This window comes from Primulina huaijiensis, chromosome 2, assembly GCF_012295235.1.
Source record: "Primulina huaijiensis isolate GDHJ02 chromosome 2, ASM1229523v2, whole genome shotgun sequence".
In the NCBI taxonomy this organism is placed as follows: Eukaryota; Viridiplantae; Streptophyta; class Magnoliopsida; order Lamiales; family Gesneriaceae; genus Primulina; species Primulina huaijiensis.
Window position 1 is genome coordinate 21,373,194 of NC_133307.1, and position 22,316 is coordinate 21,395,509.

At 37.2% G+C, this 22,316-nt stretch overlaps 1 protein-coding gene across 1 annotated transcript; it reads left to right on the forward strand.

Annotated features, from left to right (window-relative positions):
• Positions 1-1,267: 1,267 nt before the first annotated feature.
• LOC140969273 (phosphatidylinositol 4-kinase alpha 1-like) lies at positions 1,268-21,923 on the forward strand. The gene is made up of 26 exons (XM_073430584.1): positions 1,268-2,482; positions 2,597-2,938; positions 3,032-3,193; positions 4,433-4,603; positions 4,783-4,941; positions 5,036-5,163; positions 5,236-5,542; positions 5,834-6,002; positions 6,129-6,346; positions 11,783-11,941; positions 12,038-12,220; positions 12,696-13,214; positions 13,296-13,655; positions 13,875-14,089; positions 15,280-15,463; positions 15,558-15,694; positions 15,807-15,957; positions 16,316-16,582; positions 16,974-17,051; positions 17,158-17,205; positions 17,967-18,139; positions 18,247-18,442; positions 20,269-20,409; positions 20,491-20,699; positions 21,117-21,278; positions 21,400-21,923. Exons 1-26 carry the CDS (start codon positions 1,526-1,528, stop codon positions 21,656-21,658), a joined length of 6,054 nt encoding a protein of 2,017 aa, XP_073286685.1. The 5' UTR covers positions 1,268-1,525; the 3' UTR covers positions 21,659-21,923.
• Positions 21,924-22,316: the final 393 nt, after the last annotated feature.

Genomic DNA, 22,316 nt, shown 5'->3' on the forward strand with positions numbered 1-22,316 from the left:
GCGTCACTCTTTTATGGCTCACCTAGCCAATCGGGTCAACTGCCACAACATCAGTAGTTTGACATACAAATGCTTCTCAGGAGGCCACCCAGTAGTACTCTTACTTATTCATGTTTAACCCAACACTCCAACAATAAGTATAGAACCTATGACATTGCTTTGATACCAATTATTAGGATCAAGTACTTACCACTAGACCAAAAGTTATACTTGATAGACAATAACTTTATTTTATTATACTTCTGGTAGTACAAAGTGCATCTAATTAGGTGATAATAGGTCGAGTTGTTAGACTCATGGGTCCGGAGATATGTGTGTCTTTCCGCTGATGCTGTCTCATATCTATGAGAAATCATTATTACTCTTTCCTCACCATCGACCTTGCCCTCAGCAAAAACATTATTGTCCATTAAAATCTGACGTCACTCTTTTATATCTCACTTAACCAACCAGATCAACCGGCGCAACGTCAGTAACGTGACACACAAGAGCTTCCTAGGAGGTTACTCATCCCAATATTACTCTTACTCATGCATATTTAACCTGACATTCCCTCCAAGAAGTAAAGAAATACGCTTCTTGGGATACTTGAACCTATGACCTGTTCTGATATCAATTGTTAGGATCGATCGCTCACCACTAGGCTAGAAACTATAGCTGTTAGCCAGTGCATAACTTTATTTTCTTATAATCGTAGCAGCGCAAAGTGCACTTACTTGAGTACTAATATGTCGGGCTGTTAGGTCATTAGTCTCGATATGTGTGTGTCTTTTTGTTGGTGATGCCTCATATCACTTAGAGATAAGTCTTATCATTTTTCCACTGCCGACCCAATTCCCAGCAGAGATAATATTACCCTTTAATATATGACATTACTCTTTTATGTTTTTTAAAAAATCACTCATCTCAGTATTACTCACACAAAGTTAACCTCAACACATGGAGAAAAAGAAAGAAAGAAGATGATTGTTGCTTAATGAATGAGGGAATAAGAGATGTGAAATTATATTTCTTANATATATATATATAATTTATCGATTCGTACGACCTGTTTAATGAATAGTTTTATTTCTCTATATTTTTTTAAAAAAATATGCAGTGATTAAACGATACTTTAGAAATTTAAAAAATTGTATAAGTTGTAAAATAATGTCTCTAGGAGCTGTATAATTTTGACAAATTAAATGTTATGCTTCAAACATATAAATTTTGAATTAGAATTTAGATGGACATTGATATCTTTAAATCAAAATATAATCTTTAATTTATTATGATTTATGTTTTGTGAAAAAGCAGAATCAAGAAAAAGCTCTGCAGAAAGCCAACGGAAAAGAAGAAGCAACAGCGATCTTTGGAAGCTGCTGAATCGTGAATCCGATTCATCCGGCGCGGGTTTTGAACCCTAATCCCCCCTCCGATCTTTATGCATCTGTTTTCCAGTTTATCCGTCGATCAATGTGAATCTATGGAAGCATTGAGCTGATTTCCACAGGTTGGACCCACATTCGGGACTGGGTCTTGAGTCATGGAGTCGTTGGTGGAGCTATGTGATCTGATCGCGCAAAACCCGACCCATTTCGCGGATAAACTCACGTGGATTTGCGGCCGGTGCCCCTCGACTGAGTTTCTGCTCGTTGGATCGCCTAGGGTGTCGAGGTCTCAGCTCAATGCCATTTTGGCCCTTGCTCGATTCCTCTCAAAATGCCCGAACCACGATCACGAGACGCCCAAATCGTTGCTCCTTGCGTTTTATCGCTCGATTCCGTCATCTTTCCATCCCTCCTTCTGGCCACAATCGTTTTCAAGTGACGCGATTTCTTCGTTTTTCAAAGACTTCTTGGATTACATCTCCAAGGCGTCCGAATTGTCCCCTGATTTCGCTACCGATGTGGCTGGGTTTACGGGTGAAATCGTGACTCAGACGATTAGTAACACCGATTCGAGCATTTCTAGCGCTTTCTTGAAGGCATTGTGTTTTCATTTCCCACCCATTTTACCCTCTGACGGAAATAAATTGGTCTCCACTCTCCTTGACCGGTTAGAAATTGCAGTCCCTGGCTCGCCAAGGGAGACAATCTCGACCCCTGATGCTGCTTCAGCCCAGAGCTCTCCTATGAGCCTGAACCATTATCAGTCTCCTGGTAACGAAGCCAGCGTTGTTTCTGTGGGTTCCTCTGGCAGCACAGTTTCAAGGGACGATCCAACAGCATCGCAGGGGATTTTGATGAATGGGGCTAGTAATGGAGATTTATTTAGTGGGAGTGTTGGGCTAAGTGATGGCGGGAGAGTTGGTGGTGCTCTGGCTTTTAAGAAGGTGGTGGCGGCTTTTGAGGAGGAACCGGTGGAGAGCCTTGAAAAGCAACAGATTGTTTTTGAGTTGGTCGGACATATATTGGAAAAGGTAGTCATTGACTCCAAGCTTTTGGAGCGGGTGAGAGGAATAGCAAAGCAACAACTCAAATCAATGATGGCTTTTTTAAAGGTAACTAAACATAAAACTTACAGTGTTGTGCATAAAGTTAAACGGAAATCAGATTTTGTTCTTTACATGAGCAAAGAGTCGTGAAGGGTGATATTGATTTTAATGTGTGGACAGATAAGAAAGCGTGATTGGTCAGAGCAAGGGCAATTACTGAAAGTTAGGATCAACACAAAGTTGTCTGTTTACCATGCTGCAGCAAGATTGCAAGTGAAAACTCTTTCATCTCTTGACACGGAAGGAAAAACATCGAAGAGATTATTGCATGGAGCTCTTGCTTTGTTGATAGAGGCTGCAGAGGCATGCTTATTCTCAGTCTGGCGGAAATTGAGGGCTTGTGAAGAGCTTTTCTACTCTTTTCTTGCTGGGATTTCTCAAGCAGCTGTCACTCGTGGTGGTCAGCTTCTCCGTGTTCTCTTAATTCGTTTTAAACCGCTTGTGCTGGCTACTTGTGCTCAGGTGCGTTCTGTTTGTTGTTGGATACGTAGTCAGTGACTAAGCCACTATGGCATTGTTTATTAATGTGTTATTTGGTTTGTCAATAATAAACAGGCTGACACTTGGGCTAGCAGCCAGGGAGCTATGTTTGACAGCATCTTGAAAACATGCCGTGAGATAATTGAGTTTGGTTGGGTTAAGGACAGGTCTCCTGTTGACACTTTTATCATGGGACTGGCTGCTAGTATTCGCGAACGAAATGATTATGAAGAAGAGGTTAAGAACGTCGCTTGGCTGTTATATATATAGTAATTATATTGTTTTGTGAAATTTGAATGTTCTATTCTTTGTCGTTAATCAACATCATGACTTCCACTATTGTAATTTTCTATCATTATTATTTACCTAAAAATGGGTCTCGCTGCAATTCTCATGATCTTATATATGAATGGTTATTAGTTTGTTAATTTACTTGTTATTGATAAGGCAAAACTCTTTAAGACAGCTTTCTGATGGAATTTCAATTTATAGCTGCATCACTGCCTTTCTGTTGTGCTTGGAGCCAGGAAATTTATCCTGCATAAAGGAATGACCCAACACACACACTATACTACACACACACACACACACACACACACACACTAATGATACCTTACTCTTCTTGACCTGAGGCCTCTTTTCCCTCTCACAATTCTTATGGATAGCAGCTCCCTATTACTTACAACTTCCTACCCACGCTTGTTGCAAATGTCATCTGTTCCTGTATTCTCTTGGTTAACTTTTTTAGGAGTTGTTCTACAACAACAGCAGCTAATAATACTTATTAAACAAGAGGACATTGACTGTCGTCGAAGTTTGAGTTTCTTTTCACTTATATATACTTGTGCATTTCCTCCATTTGATTATTGGTCTATCAATTAACAGATAACACTGTAGTTGGAATGTTTGGAAAGTTTTATGAGACCCCAAAAGTTATGCTCAGTATTGTATGGAGGGGTGAAAAATGAAGGATTGATCGTACTGTTGATGTAAGAATGGGACTACATCATACATCTCATATGGGGGCACCTATGTTGAAATTTGAAATATCTTTGTATGTTTCCTTGTGTATGTCAATTGGCCGGCGGTATTGCTGAATATGACATTGGCTTAGCTGGAACTAAAGCTGTTAATAGTTTCTGGCTGATTGATGACGTTATGGCCGACAGAATCGAAGGGGACCGAGCAACAGTCCTAGATTTCTACACTTTCTTATCTTCTGTTACATACTTACAGTTGGCGTTCACTAATTTTTTTCCATAGCAAAGAGAGTTGAATTAATTGGAATACTGTTGTGCTACATATTATTGGATCTACTACTGTAATAGCAGGACTATATCTTATTATTTAGAATCGATACCTACCAATCCATCACTGTATTACTCTGGCCAGTCTATTTCTCAATTGGGGTTTTAGATTAAGTTATAAATATTGGTATTTTGCTCTTAGATTATCGGTTAAATTGTATTGTTTCAGGATGGAAAAGAAAAGCAGGCTGCTCCACCTGTACAGCTGAATGTCATACGTTTACTTGCCGACTTGAATGTTTCTGTTAATAAGCCTGAAATTGTTGACATGATATTGCCGCTATTTATTGAGAGTCTAGAAGAGGGTGATGCTTCAACTGCAGGTTTATTGAGACTTCGAGTACGAACCTATCTCTTCAGTTTGCTAACTTTTGTACCTATGTTTATTTTATGTTCTTATAGTGTCACTGATAAACCCAATTAAGGAAAGCATGATTCTACCTGCCATGTAAATAATATAAAATATATTTTATTGCTGGAATGCATGTTTCTCAACCTGCTTTTGTTGAAGTACTGCAGCTTCTTGATGCTGTTTCTCGCATGGCGAGTTTAGGTTTCGAGAAGTCCTACCGTGAAGCTATGGTTCTAATGACTCGGAGTTACTTGGGTAAACTATCTAGTGTCGGCTCTGCTGAAAGCAGAACTCAGGTACCTGAAGCCACAACAGAACGTGTTGAGGTATAAACATCTCTTTAGAATGACAGCATCAGTTTGAAATAATTTTGGTATTAGTTATGACAAATTGTTTCTCACCGGTTCAATTATGTTCTAGACTTTACCTGCTGGATTTTTGCTGATCGCTAGAGGTCTTACAAGCAATAAATTGCGTCCAGATTACCGCCAGCGATTGTTATCTCTATGTTCAGATGTTGGGTTGGCTGCGGAGTCGAAAAGTGGAAGGTAATAGTTTGAGAGGATGTGGAGTTGTCGTGTAATGCTGTTAGATTTTCTCATTTGGCGTTGACACTTCAGGAGCGGAGCGGATTTTCTTGGGCCCCTACTACCTGCTGTGGCTGAAATGTGTTCAGACTTTGACCCCAGTGTTGACGTGGAACCTTCCCTGTTAAAGCTTTTCCGGAACTTGTGGTTCTATATTGCTCTATTTGGGTTAGCACCTCCAGTACAAAAAGTCCAGGCTATACCAAAGCCAATTTCAACTACCCTGAATAGCGTGGGAAGCAATGGCATCATTGCTCTCCAAGCAGTGGGTGGACCATATATGTGGAATTTGTCGTGGTCTTCTGCAGTGCAGCGTATTTCACAAGGGACCCCACCTCTTGTAAGTATACATAGAAAACGTGTGGGCCGGTTTCATTTCTTTGTTACTTGGTGTTTTGCTTTTACTCTCCCTTTCCCACTCTTACCCACACAATCTATATTTAGTTGTTACTTGTAGAAAATAATATACCTGTGTAGCATGTGAGTTTTAGGAAACAGAAGGTTATTATTATTCTTTTAAACGTATTGGGTTTATATGTGAAACCATCGGTCATTTTTGTTAACATCACATATAGCATGTACTAATCACTAGACAGTTCGGGATTTGATAGAAAACATATTGTTGTTTCAGGTAGTGAGCTCTGTTAAATGGCTGGAGGATGAGTTGGAGCTTAATGCACTTCATGATCCAGGTAGTCGCCGGGGGAATGGAAATGAGAAAGCTGCTGTGAATCAAAGAACTGCTCTATCTGCTGCCCTGGGAGGACGAATGGAGGTTTCCACAATGAGTACAATTTCGGGTATATATTTTCTTTTTAGCGGAGTATCAAAGTTTGTGTTATTGGCAGTAAATTTGAGATTCCATTAGCAATGGTGGAATATTGAGTTTAACATAAGGGGGATATTATATGCTCTCACTTCTGCAGGTGTCAAAGCAACTTATCTTTTAGCTGTAGCATTTTTGGAGATAATAAGATTCAGTAGCAATGGTGGTGTTCTGAATGGTGGCCACAGCGCCATTACCTCTCAGAGTGCCTTCAGCTGTGTCTTTGAATATTTGAAAAGTCCAAATCTTTTACCAGCTGTTTCTCAATGTTTAACGGCAATTGTTCATCAGTCATTTGAAACGGCAATGTCTTGGCTGGTACTCTCCTATTTGTCCTCCTCCTACTGACTTCTTATGCACAGTCATATACATGTGGCCATCTTACAGTTTAGCGTTTTTATTGGGATAATATCAAACATTAGAGATTTTGGTCCAATTTTATGACTTGATTTATTGATATTGTGGTCATAAAGAAAGAAATCTGACTTTGATATATTTGTTGCTCTGTGAATTGTGTCCACATGGACTTATGGAGGGTTCGATCATTTGGCACGTTTAACCTTGCTATCCTGTAGCTTGTGTACCATTAGAGAGAGTAATCATAATGTCTCACATATGTACCTGGTTAAGCTTTAGATGAAATGAGATAACCAGATTCGGGTCAAAGGGGGAGAGGCCCTGGTTTCAAGTCTAACCACCACTCTTTTTAGAAAAATATTTTCATTTTTCTTTTGCACCTAAGGGGAAATTTACAGAGTTGTTAGGTGCAGCATATTACAAACAATAAATAAACTCTTGCATGGAGTTGTAATTCATTGGTGATTAAATATTGTTTTCTACATTACTGTCCACCTGTTATCCATGCTCAATGTGGGTGAGCCAAACAACTGGTTCAATTGGTCAAAAAGAGTGATCCTAGTCATTGCGTCATTCATGTTGCACATGTAGTGGTCACTACAAGGAACCACCAATCTTCTTTAATCTTTCCAAAGCATTATGCTGTGTTACATATTTTTTATTGTTGAATAATAAATATTGGATTATTATGTAATAAGTTGATTAGATAGTAGTTTATCTTTCGTTGTATTTTAAATTCTTTTATATTAGGATAACGTCTGATTTTCTCCTTTAAATATTCTGTACGACAGTTTGTTTCATTCATTCGGTGAAACATATGGGTTTTTCTCCCAAACTCGATTCTTAAAAAACCTCATGGTATCGATCGAAGAGTTAAATGGGAAAAAATATATCTCATGACCAAGTACGGCATGTCATCCTCATCTCAATTTTCAACTTCCGACTCCAGCAGCTGCCAATATTCCTCCATCCCGATCACTTGTAAGAAATTAAATGGCCAAAACTACCTACAATGGTCACAATCTATGATGATATTCATCCGTGGAAAAGGAAAAGATGAATTTGTCTCCGGTACTTCGACGTGTCTAGCAAAAAGCGATTCCAAGTTTAGGGCTTGGAATTCCGAAAATTATATGGTCATGTCTTGGTTGATCAATTGCATAACGACTGAAATAAGCGAAAATTTCCTCCTATATACCACTGCCAAGGGCATATGGGATGCAGCCCATGATACCTATTTGTCCAAGGATAATGCACTGGAATTATTTGCCATTGAAAGCAGCCTTCAGGAACTCCGTTAAGGTGACTCCACTATTACGATGTATTTTAATTCCATCACTCGACTATGGCAACAAATTGACTTCTTCTAAATTCATGAGTGGAAATGACCAAATGATAGTCGTATGTATCGTGCGAATGTGGAAAAAAACACGTATTCAAATTTTTATGGGGCCTCAACACCGGATGAAGTGCGCGGATGGATCTTGGGCACAAAACCTCTACCTAGTCTTCAGGCTGTGTTTTCAGAAGTACGTCATGAGAAAAGTTGCAACAAAGTTATGTTGGATCCTCTGGCTACTCCACCTTCTATTGATGGTTCTACACTGGCTACGCTGAATCATTCGTTCCCCACTGTCGATGAACTTGGTGCAATGCGACAATCACAATCCCGCCCATCACTCGGCAAATTCCTTCTTCCTTTTATGAAAGAATCCACTTAAAGACTTTGGTGTTTACAACTTTTGTAACAACCTACTTCGACTAGACTTATTAACACCCAAATCGAAACTCATAGTGATCACACAACAATTTTTGGCCGTTTAAGAACTTTCGGTTCACCAGAAACAAATACAAACCAACGGTGAGCTTTGACAGCTTGAGTTGGTTGGATAACACCAAATGATTCTTAGAAGATCTGATGTAGTCTGATAAGCGTTTGTTAAGTTGAATAATTGTTCTGGTATTTCTTCACTTCTGAATTTGTGTATTTATAGTTGAAAAGCTCTAACGGTTGGAAATGCTTTTCAACGATCATCTTTACTATTTCTCGACAGAACGATCTAGTCGTTTTTAATCATCGTACACATCATTAAATGTTCATTTAATGCTTCTTTAGCTTTTAGCTTCTGAAAAAACCGATTGACATTTGATACTTTGGGAATATTATGTGAATCGAGAGTTGATATGATATTGTGCATTAATACTTTAATTGGTAGTCTCTGAACAGCTCAAGTTGTAGTATCCACCTTGATCTACTGAAGTATGACCGGTTAGACTTGAACGGTCAGATATTTATCATTCCAGCGATTCGGTCGGAGACATGATTTTCTGAAGTTTGCAGCTTGAAGCACTGGAAATATGCTTAACAATTGAGTTGGTCCAGCGGTCGGAAGTCCTGTAATACAAAGAAATTGGTAGCTGGAACCCTAAAACAGCTCGATGTTGTTATTGTTATTATCAAAACTTATGATGATTTATATTCCAACACCTTCTTTAATTTTTTTTCCCAACTCGCATCTCCTTCACGAAATTCCCCTCAAGGTTTTTGGTTGTTCATGTTTTGTTCACATCCATTCCCATAATATCGGCAAACTCAAACCACACGCTGTAAAGTGCATCTTTCTTGGTTTCTCACATAACCAGAAAGGATGCAAGTGTTATTCTCCCATCACCAAAATATTTTACTCATCCATGGATGTTGCATTTTTTGAGTCCGAATCATTTTACCCCAGTACCACGGTTCAGGAGGAGTCTTCCAACGATGAACCACGACATCGGGAACCCACTACACCATAATTCGAAGCACTACCTGAGCCAACATGTTACATTCTATCCCTAATGAACTAAACATCAGACCACTGCCTCGTGTCTGTTCCCGATGAAAACCTCATCAAAAGAATGTACACGAGCTTGTACAAACATTCTGTCTCGCCCTAAATGGAATGACTCTCTAAATCAACCAGTTTATGACTGCTCTCCCCTGCCAAATTCAGAAAAAACCACACAAGGTATGTTTGATCCTGATACTCCTGTGACTGAAAACATTGAATTTGATGATAGATCCATTGCCTTAAAGAAGGGAGTCCGAACTGTACAATTCATCTTATAGGTGATTTTGTCTCACTAAGCGTTTTTCTCATATATATCGTACTTTTTTTCCAATATAGACCAGATCTGGTTCCAAGTAACAATGATAATGCTTTTAGTGATCCAAACTGGAAGGTTGTTTATGTTGGAATAAGGGCACTCAAAAAGAACAATATATGGCAGTATAGAACAGTTCAAAGCAAGACTTGTGGCTAAAAGGTATATGCAATCAGATGGTATTGGCTATCGAGAAACTTTCGCCCTTGTTGCTAGACTCAACACTGTTCGAGTTGTATTGTCGATTGCATTCAACCTAGATTGGCCTTTGTATCAACTTGATGTCAATAATGCACTTCTCAAAGGTGATATTGAAGAAGTAGTGTACATGAACAATCCTCTAGCCTTTGAATCAACGGGTACGATCAATCATACTCTCGAAAGAATTTGAAATGAAAGATCTTGGACATTTAAAGTATTTTTTGGGAGTGAAAGTAGCAAGATCATCTTTGGTATCTCAATTTCACAATGAAAACATGTTATTGACCTACTGAAAGAGACTGACATGTTAGGATGCAAGCTTGTGGATACACCAATGGATCTAAACATCAAGATAGGTATGAAAAAGAATCTTCCTCCAGTTGATAAAGGGAGATATCAAAGAATAGTAGGCAAACATACATACCTAGCACATACACGACATGATATTGGATTTGTGTTAACAGTCAATTCATGAACAATCCGACTGAATAACACATGGGTGTTGCGTATCGGGTGTTTGAGATATTTAAAAGTGGCTCCTGAGAAATAACTACTCTTTATGAAATCATCAGTCCGAGAAATCAAAGTGTACCGTGATGTTGATTGGGTTGGATCTCCTACAGACGTCTGAGAAAACAAAGTGTACGGTGATGGTGATTGGACTGGATCTCCTATAGAAATATGTTCTACGTCGGGATATTGCACATTTGTATAGGGAACTTAGTGACATGGTGGAGCAAGAAGTAATCTGTAGTTGCTCGTAGTAGTGCTAAAGTAGAATTGTCTCACAGAATTTGTGAAGGAATATGGCTCAAGAGATTTCTTGGTGAATCAAAGGTGGAAGATGGTTATCTTATAGAAGTTTTGTGTGATAATCAAGCTGTTGTTAGCATTTCGAAAATCTTGTCCATCATGATAGGACCAAACACGTTGAGGTTGATCGACACTTTATAAGTTAAAAGATTGAAAGAGGAATTGTAGACCTCTGCTACACTCTTACTCAATTGCAAGTTGCAGACATACTTATGCCCATTTATGAAGATTTGAGTTCCAAGCTTGGCATGATCAATTTATATGACTCAGCTTGAGTGGGAGTATTAAATAATAAATATTGGATTATTATCTAACAAGGAGATTAGATAGTTACGTATCTTTCTTAGTATTTTAAATTCTTCTAGATTAGGATAGCATCTGATTTTCTCCTTTAAATATTCTGCACAGCACTTTGTTTATCCATTCAATGAAACAGATGGGTTTTTCTCTTAAACTCGGTTATTAAAAAACCTCAGTTGTCATTCCTGGTGCATTGCTTGTTCAGATGGATGACTAAGGTATTGGACGATGGCACTAGTTTCTGTGAAAGTATTTGTACATCACTAAAAATCAGTGGCCATAGAAAATGGAGCTCAATTGTATGGTGTCTTTCTTGGTGCAACTAGGCTTTTCAGTGATTTAGTTTAAGAAATAAACTGATTTTATGAAAAAGTTTTTGTGTGGGAAAACTGAAAAGAGGTACTCATCACAGATAACGATTGTACTAAATAATCCCGTGAACCACAGTCCCTCATAATTCAGTATAAATAGTTTCACCAGGATTTATCTTATCAAATTCTAGAAAAGGACAAGTTGAAGTATTTTTATAATTATACGGAGGTGGTCATGACAACTAGCCAATTGATGTAGCTGAACTTCTACTTCAAAGTAAGACAAAATTAGTGTGCTGGAATGCCAGTAAATCTATTCATTTTTGAATGCTTGCATTGTTACAGATTTAGACTTTGCATTGCTCGTAGCATAGTTTTGTTTCTGCTATTTATTTCCAAGTAGTTGTGCACCTTCCCTTCCATTTTATTTATAATGATTAAGACAAAAGTATTGTTGATGTATTGTATTACTATTTTCTTTTATTTATGCTATTTCACACCATATGTACATTTGATGTTTGCATTTTGAAATTAATCTTTCAAATCTACGTTTTAGATTAGATATGTGTTGCTAACATTTCTTTGGAGATTTGTTTAACATATTTATGGTCTTTCCAACTTGGGGCAGGAGGATCGAGCGTCTGAGACTGGACTAGATGCTGAGGTTAGAGAGTCCACTCTCTCTATTCATGCATGTTTCCTTATTAAAAATTTGTCTCAAAGGGATGAGCATATACGAGACATCTCAGTTAGTTTGTTAACTCAACTCCGAGATAGATTTCCTCAGGTAAACTGCTCTATTTTTATGTTGCATCACACAAAACCTCTATTGATCATGTCATGACCATAATATTATTTTAAACGTGGTTTACACGACTTTCAGATTTTGTGGAGTTCGTCTTGTCTGGATTCTCTGCTACTCTCAATGCATAATGATCCACCTTCAAATGTTGTGAGTGATCCTGCTTATGTTGCCAGTGTTCGCTCCTTGTACCAAAAGATGGTCCGGGAATGGATCATGGTTTCACTTTCACATGCTCCTTGCACTAGCCAGGGTCTCCTTCAGGTTAATTTTTTCTCTTAGTTGTGAGCCATACCTAGTGATTGCATTTCTTGTTTATTCATCAACTGCAAATCGATTTGCTAAGCTAATTACAAAAACCATGAATTTCATATTTGAATTGACTGAACTGCGTGTTTTTCTTATGTTTGTGTTTTTCTTATGTTTATTGATGGGTAGATGCTTTGATGATAAGCTGTGTTTTGATTAACCTCATATCGCCTTTGTAAGCACAATTCTTCCTTGAGTTTCTACATTTTTAGCGTGTATATTAGCTTGCATCCTACATCCCCCATCATCCCAAGCAAAAAACAACATAAAAGATAGTAAGAAACATAGTAGGAAAAAATTATCCAAGTCCGTTTGTTGGGTCTAAAGTGGCAAAGAATGAAATTTAATAGTTGGATCGTGCAAATGTGTTATCGATTCAAACTTATTTTTAACTCCTAATCTCATATATATGAAAACCTTTTATATTCAGGAAAATCTTTGCAAAGCTAATACATGGCAGAGAACACAACCTACTGCCGATGTGGTTTCTCTTCTGTCAGAAATCAGGATTGGTATGGGAAAGAATGATTGTTGGGTTGGTACCAAAACTGCAAATATTCCCGCTATTATGGCAGCGGCGGTTGCAGCTTCAGGGGGAAACCTGAAGTTGAGTGATGCATTTAATTTGGAGGTTCTTGGTACTGGTATTGTTAGTGCAACAGTGAAGTGCAACCATGCTGGAGAAATTGCCGGCATGAAAAGATTATATGAGAGTCTAGGAGACCTTGAAAAGCCTCGATCCCTTGGTCTTAATCCTGACCTTCCAGTGTTGGATTCATCAGTACAACCTACAGTACCTAAAAATGAATCCTTCAATGAGATATTGTTTTCTAGGTTTGTGCGGCTGCTTCAGAAATTTGTAAATATCGCAGAGAAGGGTGGTGAGGTGGACAAATCAGAATTTCGTCAAACTTGTTCTCAAGCTACCGCACTACTTCTTTCCAATATGGTAAAACGATTTATCTTTCATATTCTTTCAATATGAAGTAAGTTTTGATTGTGTTAAACATGATGTACACGTTTTTGTCAGGATTCAGATTCAAAATCATACATTGAGAGCTTTTCCCAACTTCTGCGTCTTCTTTGCTGGTGCCCTGCTTACATTACCACGCCTGATGCTGTTGATACTGGCGTGTATATATGGACATGGCTAGTTTCTGCTGCTCCACAGTTGGGTTCCGTTGTCCTTGCTGAGCTTGTTGATGCCTGGCTTTGGACTGTAGACACGAAGAGAGGCCTTTTTGCATCTGATATAAGGTACTCAGGACCTTCTGCCAAGTTGAGGCCCCACCTTGCTCCTGGTGAGCCTGAGCCACATCCCAAGAAAGACCCTGTTGAACAGATTTTGGCTCATAGACTGTGGCTTGGATTTTTTATTGACCGGTTTGAGGTAAGGCTTTATAGATGTAAATTTAAGTGCTCTCATTAACAAACTGCTTTGTCCATCGAACTTTTGTTTTGATCACAATCTTTACTTTTTGTTGTTCTGCTAATATCCTCTGATGCTTGTTGAATATTTGTTTCCTTCTCGGTGAATCAATATATCCCATTCTTTATTGTATCTCTATGTAAAGCGAATTTATTTGTCTTGAATATCATCATCATCTAGGTAGTACGGCATGCCAGTGTTGAACAGCTTTTGTTACTTGGTCGTATGTTGCAAGGATCAACAAAACTCCCTTGGAATTTTTCCCGGCATCCAGCTGCTACAGGAACTTTCTTCACTCTGATGCTTTTTGGCCTAAAGTTTTGCTCATGCCAGTCACAAGGGAATCTTCACAACTTCAGATCAGGGCTTCAATTGCTGGAAGATAGGATTTATAGGTACAACTTGACAAAAGTAATCACTCATATACCGACGTTTGGAAACCTATATTAGTGTGCATATTTTTAGAGTCAAACAACAAAATATGCAATTTATTAGCTGTCTAACAAAACGAGACTAACGAGTGGCCCGTTGCTTGTGTAAAACTCACACACGCTAATGAGTTCTTGTTTCTTATCAACTATATGCTGCTCATAATTTTAATTGTGAGCAAGTGCATGTTTTTTCCTAAAGCTAAAAAATTATTGTCTAAGTGCATTCACGAGGCAACAGATGTCAAAAGCCTTCATTAAAATTTTCTGGAATCTAAGGGATGAGTTAGATCTAGACAATACAAAATTGTTATATATTTCAAGTTACATTATTCTTTAAGAGGACATTATATTTCATGGACCAAGAGTTGCTTGTCGATTCTACAAATCAATGGAAGAATGTAGCGCCTTGATATAATATAAGGTTGGTGTGCTAGAGGTTCTTTAAATTCAAGTACCGCGTAAATGTTGATGTAAAACAAATTTTTTGTCCTTGGATCAAAAGCTACAACTTGTGGTAATCGTACAAGTCAGTTTTTGAACCATAAAATATTCCGAACACCATGTTTAATCATTATGCTATATTTGTTGCCACACTAGATAGCAGAGGATATTGCTGCTACCCAGTAGTTGTCGACAATAATTGGCATATTTTAGTTAATGATAGTCAACTTTCATCACGGTTCTTATTTTCCAGTAATGGGTTTTATTATATGATGCAGTGCGCACCATTTGATGCTTCTCTCCTTGCATAGATTGACTATTTTAATTTTCCTTCATGTATCAGCTCCTTGGTTTCCATCTACTACAAGAACTTCTCGTGCACAAAAATACCTTCTCTATCGTTTTGCATATTGTTAGTTCGGCATATTTTAGTTAATGATACTCGTGAACTATCATCACTGTGCTTACTTTCCAGCGATGGATTTTATTCTATGTGCAGTGCACCATTATATCACCATTTGATGCTTCTCTCCTTGCCTAGATTGACTATTTTAATTTCCTTTATTTATCAGCTCCTTGCTTTCCATCTACCACAGGAAGTTGTGCACAAAAATACCTTCTCTAGCGTTTTTCATATTGTTAGTTTGGCTTGGAGCACTTTGAAGTCTGTTGTCAGAACACTCACGTATCTATCCTTTTTTGTTTAAAAACAGGGCTTCTTTAGGGTGGTTTGCCCACACACCTGAGTGGTTTGATTTGAATAACAATAATTTTACTCAGAGTGAAGCTCAATCCATTGCTTTATTTGTCCACCATCTTTTAAATGACCGGTCAGACACTTCTCAACTTGATTTAAGAGCTAGGGGACTCGAAACTGGTAGCTCTTTGAATGATGTTGTAAGTAAATTGGATCTAAGATCTTGAAAAATGTTGTTTTGTGTGTGCCGTATTGTTTATGAAGCTATTTAGAAATAAATCTTATATTTTATAGAAGGATCAGCATCACCCTGTCTGGGGTCAGATGGAAAACTATGCAGTGGGACGGGAGAAGAGGAGGCAGTTACTACTGATGCTGTGCCAGCATGAGGCTGACCGACTTGAGGTTTGGGCACAACCTGTTGGACCAAAGTAACTGTTACTGAAATCTATATCTCTTATTATGTCAATCATTTGTTACTCATTGATTCGATTGTGGTAGTCCTATTTGAATCCTTAATTTCTTGTGTGATTACATCTTCAGGGAAAACACTTCTCGGGTTAAAACTAGCTCTGAAAAATGGACAGAATTCGCCAGGACTGCTTTCTCTGTTGATCCTCGAATTGCCCTGTCTTTAGCTGCAAGATTTCCATCAGTTGCTGCTCTGAAGACTGAAACCACCCAGTTAGTACAAGTATGTTATTAAAATTGATGCAAGTCTGCTACCTAATTTGCTAGCTAAGCACAAGTATTGCTTAAATCAAGCCAATGAAAGTAAAATTTGACACTGGAATAATATTTGGAAAAGTTACTTCATGTGATTAATATTATCAATTTTCCCGGTCCTGTTGTTTTGATATTTGATAGTATTGTTCTGCCGACTGAAGCCATTAATTATAAACTATGATTTCCAATTAATGGTGTGAATATAATTACCATTATGTGAAGATATCTATCTATATGTATATATATATATCTTGTTCCTTTCATTTTCTTTATTATTCAACATTCTTTTGATCTATTTTTGACTTGTGCTTTAATTTTTCTGCAAGTCACATATATTGGAGATCCGAAGCATTCCTGAAGCTTTGCCTTACTTTGTGACCTCAAAAGCAGTGGACGAGAACTCAACACTTTTGCAACAATTGCCGCACTGGGCAGCTTGTTCAATCACACAGGCCTTGGACTTCCTTAGTCCAGCATATAAAGGTCACCCTCGAGTCATGGCTTATGTTCTCAGGGTGCTGGAATCTTATCCACCCGAGAGAGTGACGTTCTTTATGCCACAGCTGGTGCAGTCACTAAGATATGATGAAGGGGTGGGTTCTTGGCTTCACATGATTGTCCTTTGACATTTTCTACACAATTACTCAACAATCTAAAGAATTCTACTAGTATAAATGGAATCTTTACTAGACAAGCTTGGACAAAGCATCTTTCTGCTGATGCTAAATTGGTTATTGGTGTTTGTCACAAGCCATGTTGGGTCATTTGTGGTTTTGTAAAAAGATACATCGGTGCATAAATTTTTCACCCCAGCAAACAATTTGTGCCAGCATTGACCGTTAAAAAGTGTATAAATCAAGTAATTCAAAGAATATCTCATATGGAGCTTCTGCTCTCACAAACTTGTGGTAAAATGAAATGTAGTTCTTGTGCTTCTGTTATCAAATTGTAACATTTTTTTATGCTGAACAACTTAATTTGCAGAGGCTGGTTGAAGGATACTTGCTCAGAGCTGCACAGAGAAGTGATATATTCGCCCATATTTTGATATGGCATTTACAAGTGAGAAAAATGTTATACAAATTCAGTCATGGATACTTTTTAGAGATCCGTTACAAGTTGCAAGGATGCTTTAGCTTGTTATATAACAGATACAGTGTTTTTGCAGGGTGAGACTTGTGTTCCTGAGTCAGGAAAAGATCCAGCCTCTGTAAAGGTATTCTTGTTTTGACCACCTACATAATAATTTTAATACCATTAGAAGAGGGTGACTGGTATCTTAATTGCCAAAAATTTTCTTGTATATTATTCTTGTTAAATGGTAATAAGTCTATGACTGTATATTCTTTCTCTGTTGTTGGTTATCAATCTATGTTCCACATTTGGTCAACCCTTCATGTATTTATATTTCAAGCTTTATGATAGTTTGATATGTGCCGGAAGTTGGATATGCTTGCGAGGAATCTAGATGTTCTGACATCTAATTTATGTACTTTTACTTACAGTTCTTTAAAATTGATCTGTGCCTTCCCAAATTTCTCACTATTCAACCATTGTATTCTCCCTGCTCCATCACTTCTGACAATGGATATATCAGAGCAGATGTGGTTATACCTTATGTGTGCTTTTGCGCAAACGGTTTTTTACTAATGAATTCGACTCTTTTTGGCATTAAATGTTAATTGCAACTATTTTATTCCAAATTTTTTAAATTAAAAACCAAATTTTGAGCAATATATAAGGTGTTATTTTGTTTTCTTCAGGTGTATGGCTTTGCATGCTAGTCCCCCCAAGGGGTTTCTTTCCTTGCAATTTTTTCCATCTATTTAACTCAATGCTCTTTTATGATGGTGAACTTTGAAGTTGGCTTCCACTTAACAATATATGTTATGCTATCCACTTCATGATCTCTTTCTAGTTGCAATTTTTCCAGTCATTCACTCAATTTTTTAATGCAATCTTTGTTTTTGGTTTCAGAATAGCTCATTCCAAGCACTTCTTCCGGTCGTTAGGCAGCGAATCATTGATGGTTTCCACCCGAAAGCCCTTGATTTGTTTCGAAGGGAATTCGATTTCTTTGACAAAGTCACATCTATATCAGGTGTTCTATTTCCACTTCCAAAAGAGGAAAGACGAGCTGGCATAAAAAGGTGCATTTTTAGTGCTTTTTGTGTAATTGGTGAACATGTGATCAAATATTTATTGATTTTGTTGTTAAACCAACTATAATCACAATACGGTTTCTCATGCAAACTAGGGAGTTGGAGAAAATTCAAGTTGAAGGAAATGATCTTTATCTGCCTACTGCTCCTAATAAACTAGTCCAAAGTATTCAGGTTGATAGTGGAATTCCTTTACAATCAGCTGCAAAAGTCCCTATAATGATCACATTCAATGTGGTAGATCGTGATGGGGATTACAAAGATGTGAAACCTCAAGCTTGCATTTTCAAGGTATCATATTAACCCTTCTGTCCTGTATTATTTAGGGTGACCCTTCCCAGATTCACTCATCTGTAAACAAAATGGTGGCGGCAGCCCACTCCAGTCAAATTATTGTGTATTAGCTCAATGCTTTTCAAGGTTCATGAGTTCCATTCGGTATATTTCTACGGAGAATGTTTAAAAAACTTGAAATGGGTTTGAGCTGAACGCTTAGTTAAAGTTGGATTTGAGACAATGTAAATATAAATAGCAAGAGTGGGATCGGCTTGAATTAGATTTGAGTTAATTGAATAAAATATTGTACTAAGTTTATGTACAATTATATCATTAAAATCGCCTGATTTTAATTAGTTAGATACGATACTGAAGTTAAAGAAGGGAAACGAATAGGCTGGAAAACTGATTTCATTATATTAGAAAAATAAAGAATACAAATTACTAATTTATAAAGTTATATCTTCCTAGTTAAAAGAGTCTTTATCTTCTACTAATACCTAATCTAGATAAGTTTAAATTCAAATATTAATCTATAATATCCGGCTAGTTATTCAAATAGGAAAAACTCTCATCTTGGTTGTTCAAATAGGAAAACTTTTATTCAATATTCAACACTCCTCAAACTGAGTCGTATATATTAGTCATGCCCGACTTGGAACTCAAGTCTTCAAAACTAGGCCCGTGAAGCATCTTAGTCAATATGTTAGTTGTCTGCATGTGAGTGGGAACATAGTCAAAGCTCAATGACTTTATTTTCAATCTTCTCACTTGTAAATAGTCGATCCACTTCAACATGCTTTGTTTGATAATGGTGAACTGAATTATGACCATGCTTATAGCTGCTTGATTGTCACATCTTACGGGTTGTACATCCTCAAACTTTAATTATGTGAGTAGTCGCTTCAACCACATACCTTAGCATGTCCCATGAGCTAGAGCTCGACAGCATTGCTGCATGCCACAACAAATTGCTTTTTGCTTCTCCGTATTACTAGATTTCCCCACAAAATGTACAATATCTTGAAGTAGAGCGTCTATCTATGTGCAATTCAGCTCAATCAACATCACTACACACTTCAATGTCTTGAACTTAGAACTTTTTGAAGAACAACCTTTTACCTGGATTTCCTTTGACACCCGATCAAGCTCTCCGATACCATGAAGTTATAGAAGGGAAACATATAGGTTGAAAAATTGATTTCATTATATTAGAAAAATAAGGAATACAAATTACTTAATTATAGAGTCCTATCTTCCTGGCTGAAGAAGTCTTATCTTAAACTAATACCTAATCTAGAAAACTTTAAAATTCAAATATTAATCTATCATTTCCAGATAATTATTCAAATGGGAAAAACTCTAATCCAATAGTTTAAGTACATAAAAAAGGCACCTTAGTTTCTCTAATTTTCTTTCAAATTCCTTGGATTATAAACAGCATTGTAAATTGAGAAGTTACTTTTGAAGTGGTGGATCAGAGCACGAATTGCACTATAGGATGTCAATATGGGCTGCCAAGTTCTACTTTGACTTTGTTGACTTGGATTCTTATTGAGTTCGTTTCTATAGATTTTTATGATTTTAACCGTCTAATGTGGAACTATAAACACTTGTGTTAGCTCTAAACGTGGCCTAATACTTTAAAAGGTTAAGTTCATTCAAAACCTTGTCTTTTACTAAAAAAAAAAAGAGAAGAAAAATGCCTTGCCTTCAATGCAGAAGATCAATTTCAACAAATATTGATAAATACTAAGTGAAGCTAGATTGGGGGAATGCAATTCATAATTTTCACTTCAAATTATATGATCATAACCTGATGGGCCTGAGTCTCTGCATAGGTTGGAGATGACTGTCGACAAGACGTTCTTGCTTTGCAAGTTATTTCACTTTTAAAGGACATTTTCGAAGCTGTTGGACTTAATCTCTATGTATTTCCTTATGGAGTACTTCCAACTGACCCAGAGAGAGGAATTATTGAGGTATTCCATAAGTCCAATCAGATAGTTTTTCCACCAGCAGGTTTTCACCTGATGAGAAATTTTTATCCTTTATATCGGCAGGTTGTGCCAAACACACGGAGCAGAAGTCAGATGGGTGAGACTACTGATGGTGGTTTATACGAGATTTTCCAGCAGGACTTTGGGCCTGTTGGTTCTCCCAGCTTTGAAGCAGCTCGTGAGAACTTCCTCATAAGCAGTGCTGGATATGCAGTTGCCAGCCTCTTGCTTCAACCAAAGGATCGGCACAATGGGAATCTTTTGTTTGACAGGTAAGCAGCCTATTGTAAGCAGTGATTCTTAGGTTGGTTATTCTTTGCATGTTTAAAATTGGACAGGATTAGTTGTTGGCCTCGGGGGAGTGGACTAGTTTATCAATAGCATTTTTTATTTTTTGATCCATGTGTTCGTGGGTCATAGGCATGCCAAGCATCATTTGTAAATTCTTTTCCATTTCTAGGTTGATGAGTTTTTTGCTCATTTGTTGTATTATATATTTCTGGGTTCGAACAGTGTTAACTTGATTTTTTGTAGTTTAAATCTTAAAATTAATCAAACAAATCTTTATGCTATTTGTTTGGGCAATACATTAGACTCGACTGTCTGCTCATTGATTTTCAGCATTTGTTGTTGTCCATTCCATTTAACGGGAACAATATTTTAATTCCCTAATTTATCATTAAATGCAGCCTGGGGCGGCTTGTTCATATTGATTTTGGTTTCATTCTGGAAACTTCACCTGGTGGAAATATGCGTTTTGAGAGCGCACACTTCAAATTGAGTCATGAGATGACTCAATTACTTGACCCTTCCGGAGTTATGAAAAGTGACACATGGCACCAATTTGTTAGGTAAAATCGGAAGTCAAGTATTTACTTATTTTCTCAGCTTTTGTGCTTCTTCCGATCTTATGAGTTTTTTTTTTAATATTTTGGGTGATATTTACTTGAAGATTCTAATGGTTGTGTGCAGCCTCTGCGTGAAAGGTTACCTTGCTGCACGTCGCTACATGGATGGAATCATAAACACAGTGTCACTGATGATAGACAGTGGATTGCCTTGCTTTAGCAGGGGTGATCCTATCGGTAATCTTCGCAAGAGATTTCACCCAGAAATGACTGAGCGTGAAGCAGCCAATTTTATGATTCGTACCTGCACCGATGCCTACAATAAGTGGACCACTGCTGGTTACGATTTGATACAGTATTTGCAACAGGGCATCGAAAAATGAGGTAACATGTTAATTGATTTCCGAGATTTGTATATTTAGTTTCTTTTAGTTATCATTCTTTTTATGTTAGCGTCGAGTTGTTGGAGGAATTGAGAGGAAAAAAAAAAAGAAAGATTAGCCGATGTTTGTTTTCTTTAGGGAAGGGAGTATGTGCATTTTTAGTAGAACAGAAAAGTATCAGAAGGAACTGTTCTGTATCTACGGGATTCATGTTTTGGATTTAAAAAAAAAATTGCATGATGTAATTTGATATCATGGTTGATGAGTGTTGCTTTTCTAAGAAAGCAGAAAATACAACTTTATCTCATTTATTGGAGAAATGATCATTATATATATATATATCAAATCATTTCTCTAATAAATGAGATAAAATTGTATTTTCTGCTTTGTTGGAAAAGAAACACTATATATATATATATATTGTAATTGTGAATGTAAATTTCTAAATATATGGCCCAATTGTAATGTATTATTATTATTTTTTTTTTAAAAAAAGAGGTTTTACTATTATCTGAGTAGCATGACAAATTGACAATGGCATTTTCGGTCAATTTCACACCCACGTGCGGTAAAAAAAAAAAAAAAAAAAAAAANAAAAAAAAAAAAAAAAACAGTAGGGGAATCGAGGTATTCAATTTGGCTTTTGTTAATTTATTTA

Coding starts and splice junctions, on each gene's coding strand:
- LOC140969273 (XM_073430584.1), top strand. CDS start 1,526: ATGGAGTCGTTGGTGGAGCTATGTGATCTGATCGCGCAAAACCCGACC. Junction 4,604..4,782: donor CAGGTTTATTGAGACTTCGA/GTACGAACCTAT, acceptor GAAGTACTGCAG/CTTCTTGATGCTGTTTCTCG. Junction 13,656..13,874: donor TTTTTATTGACCGGTTTGAG/GTAAGGCTTTAT, acceptor ATCATCATCTAG/GTAGTACGGCATGCCAGTGT.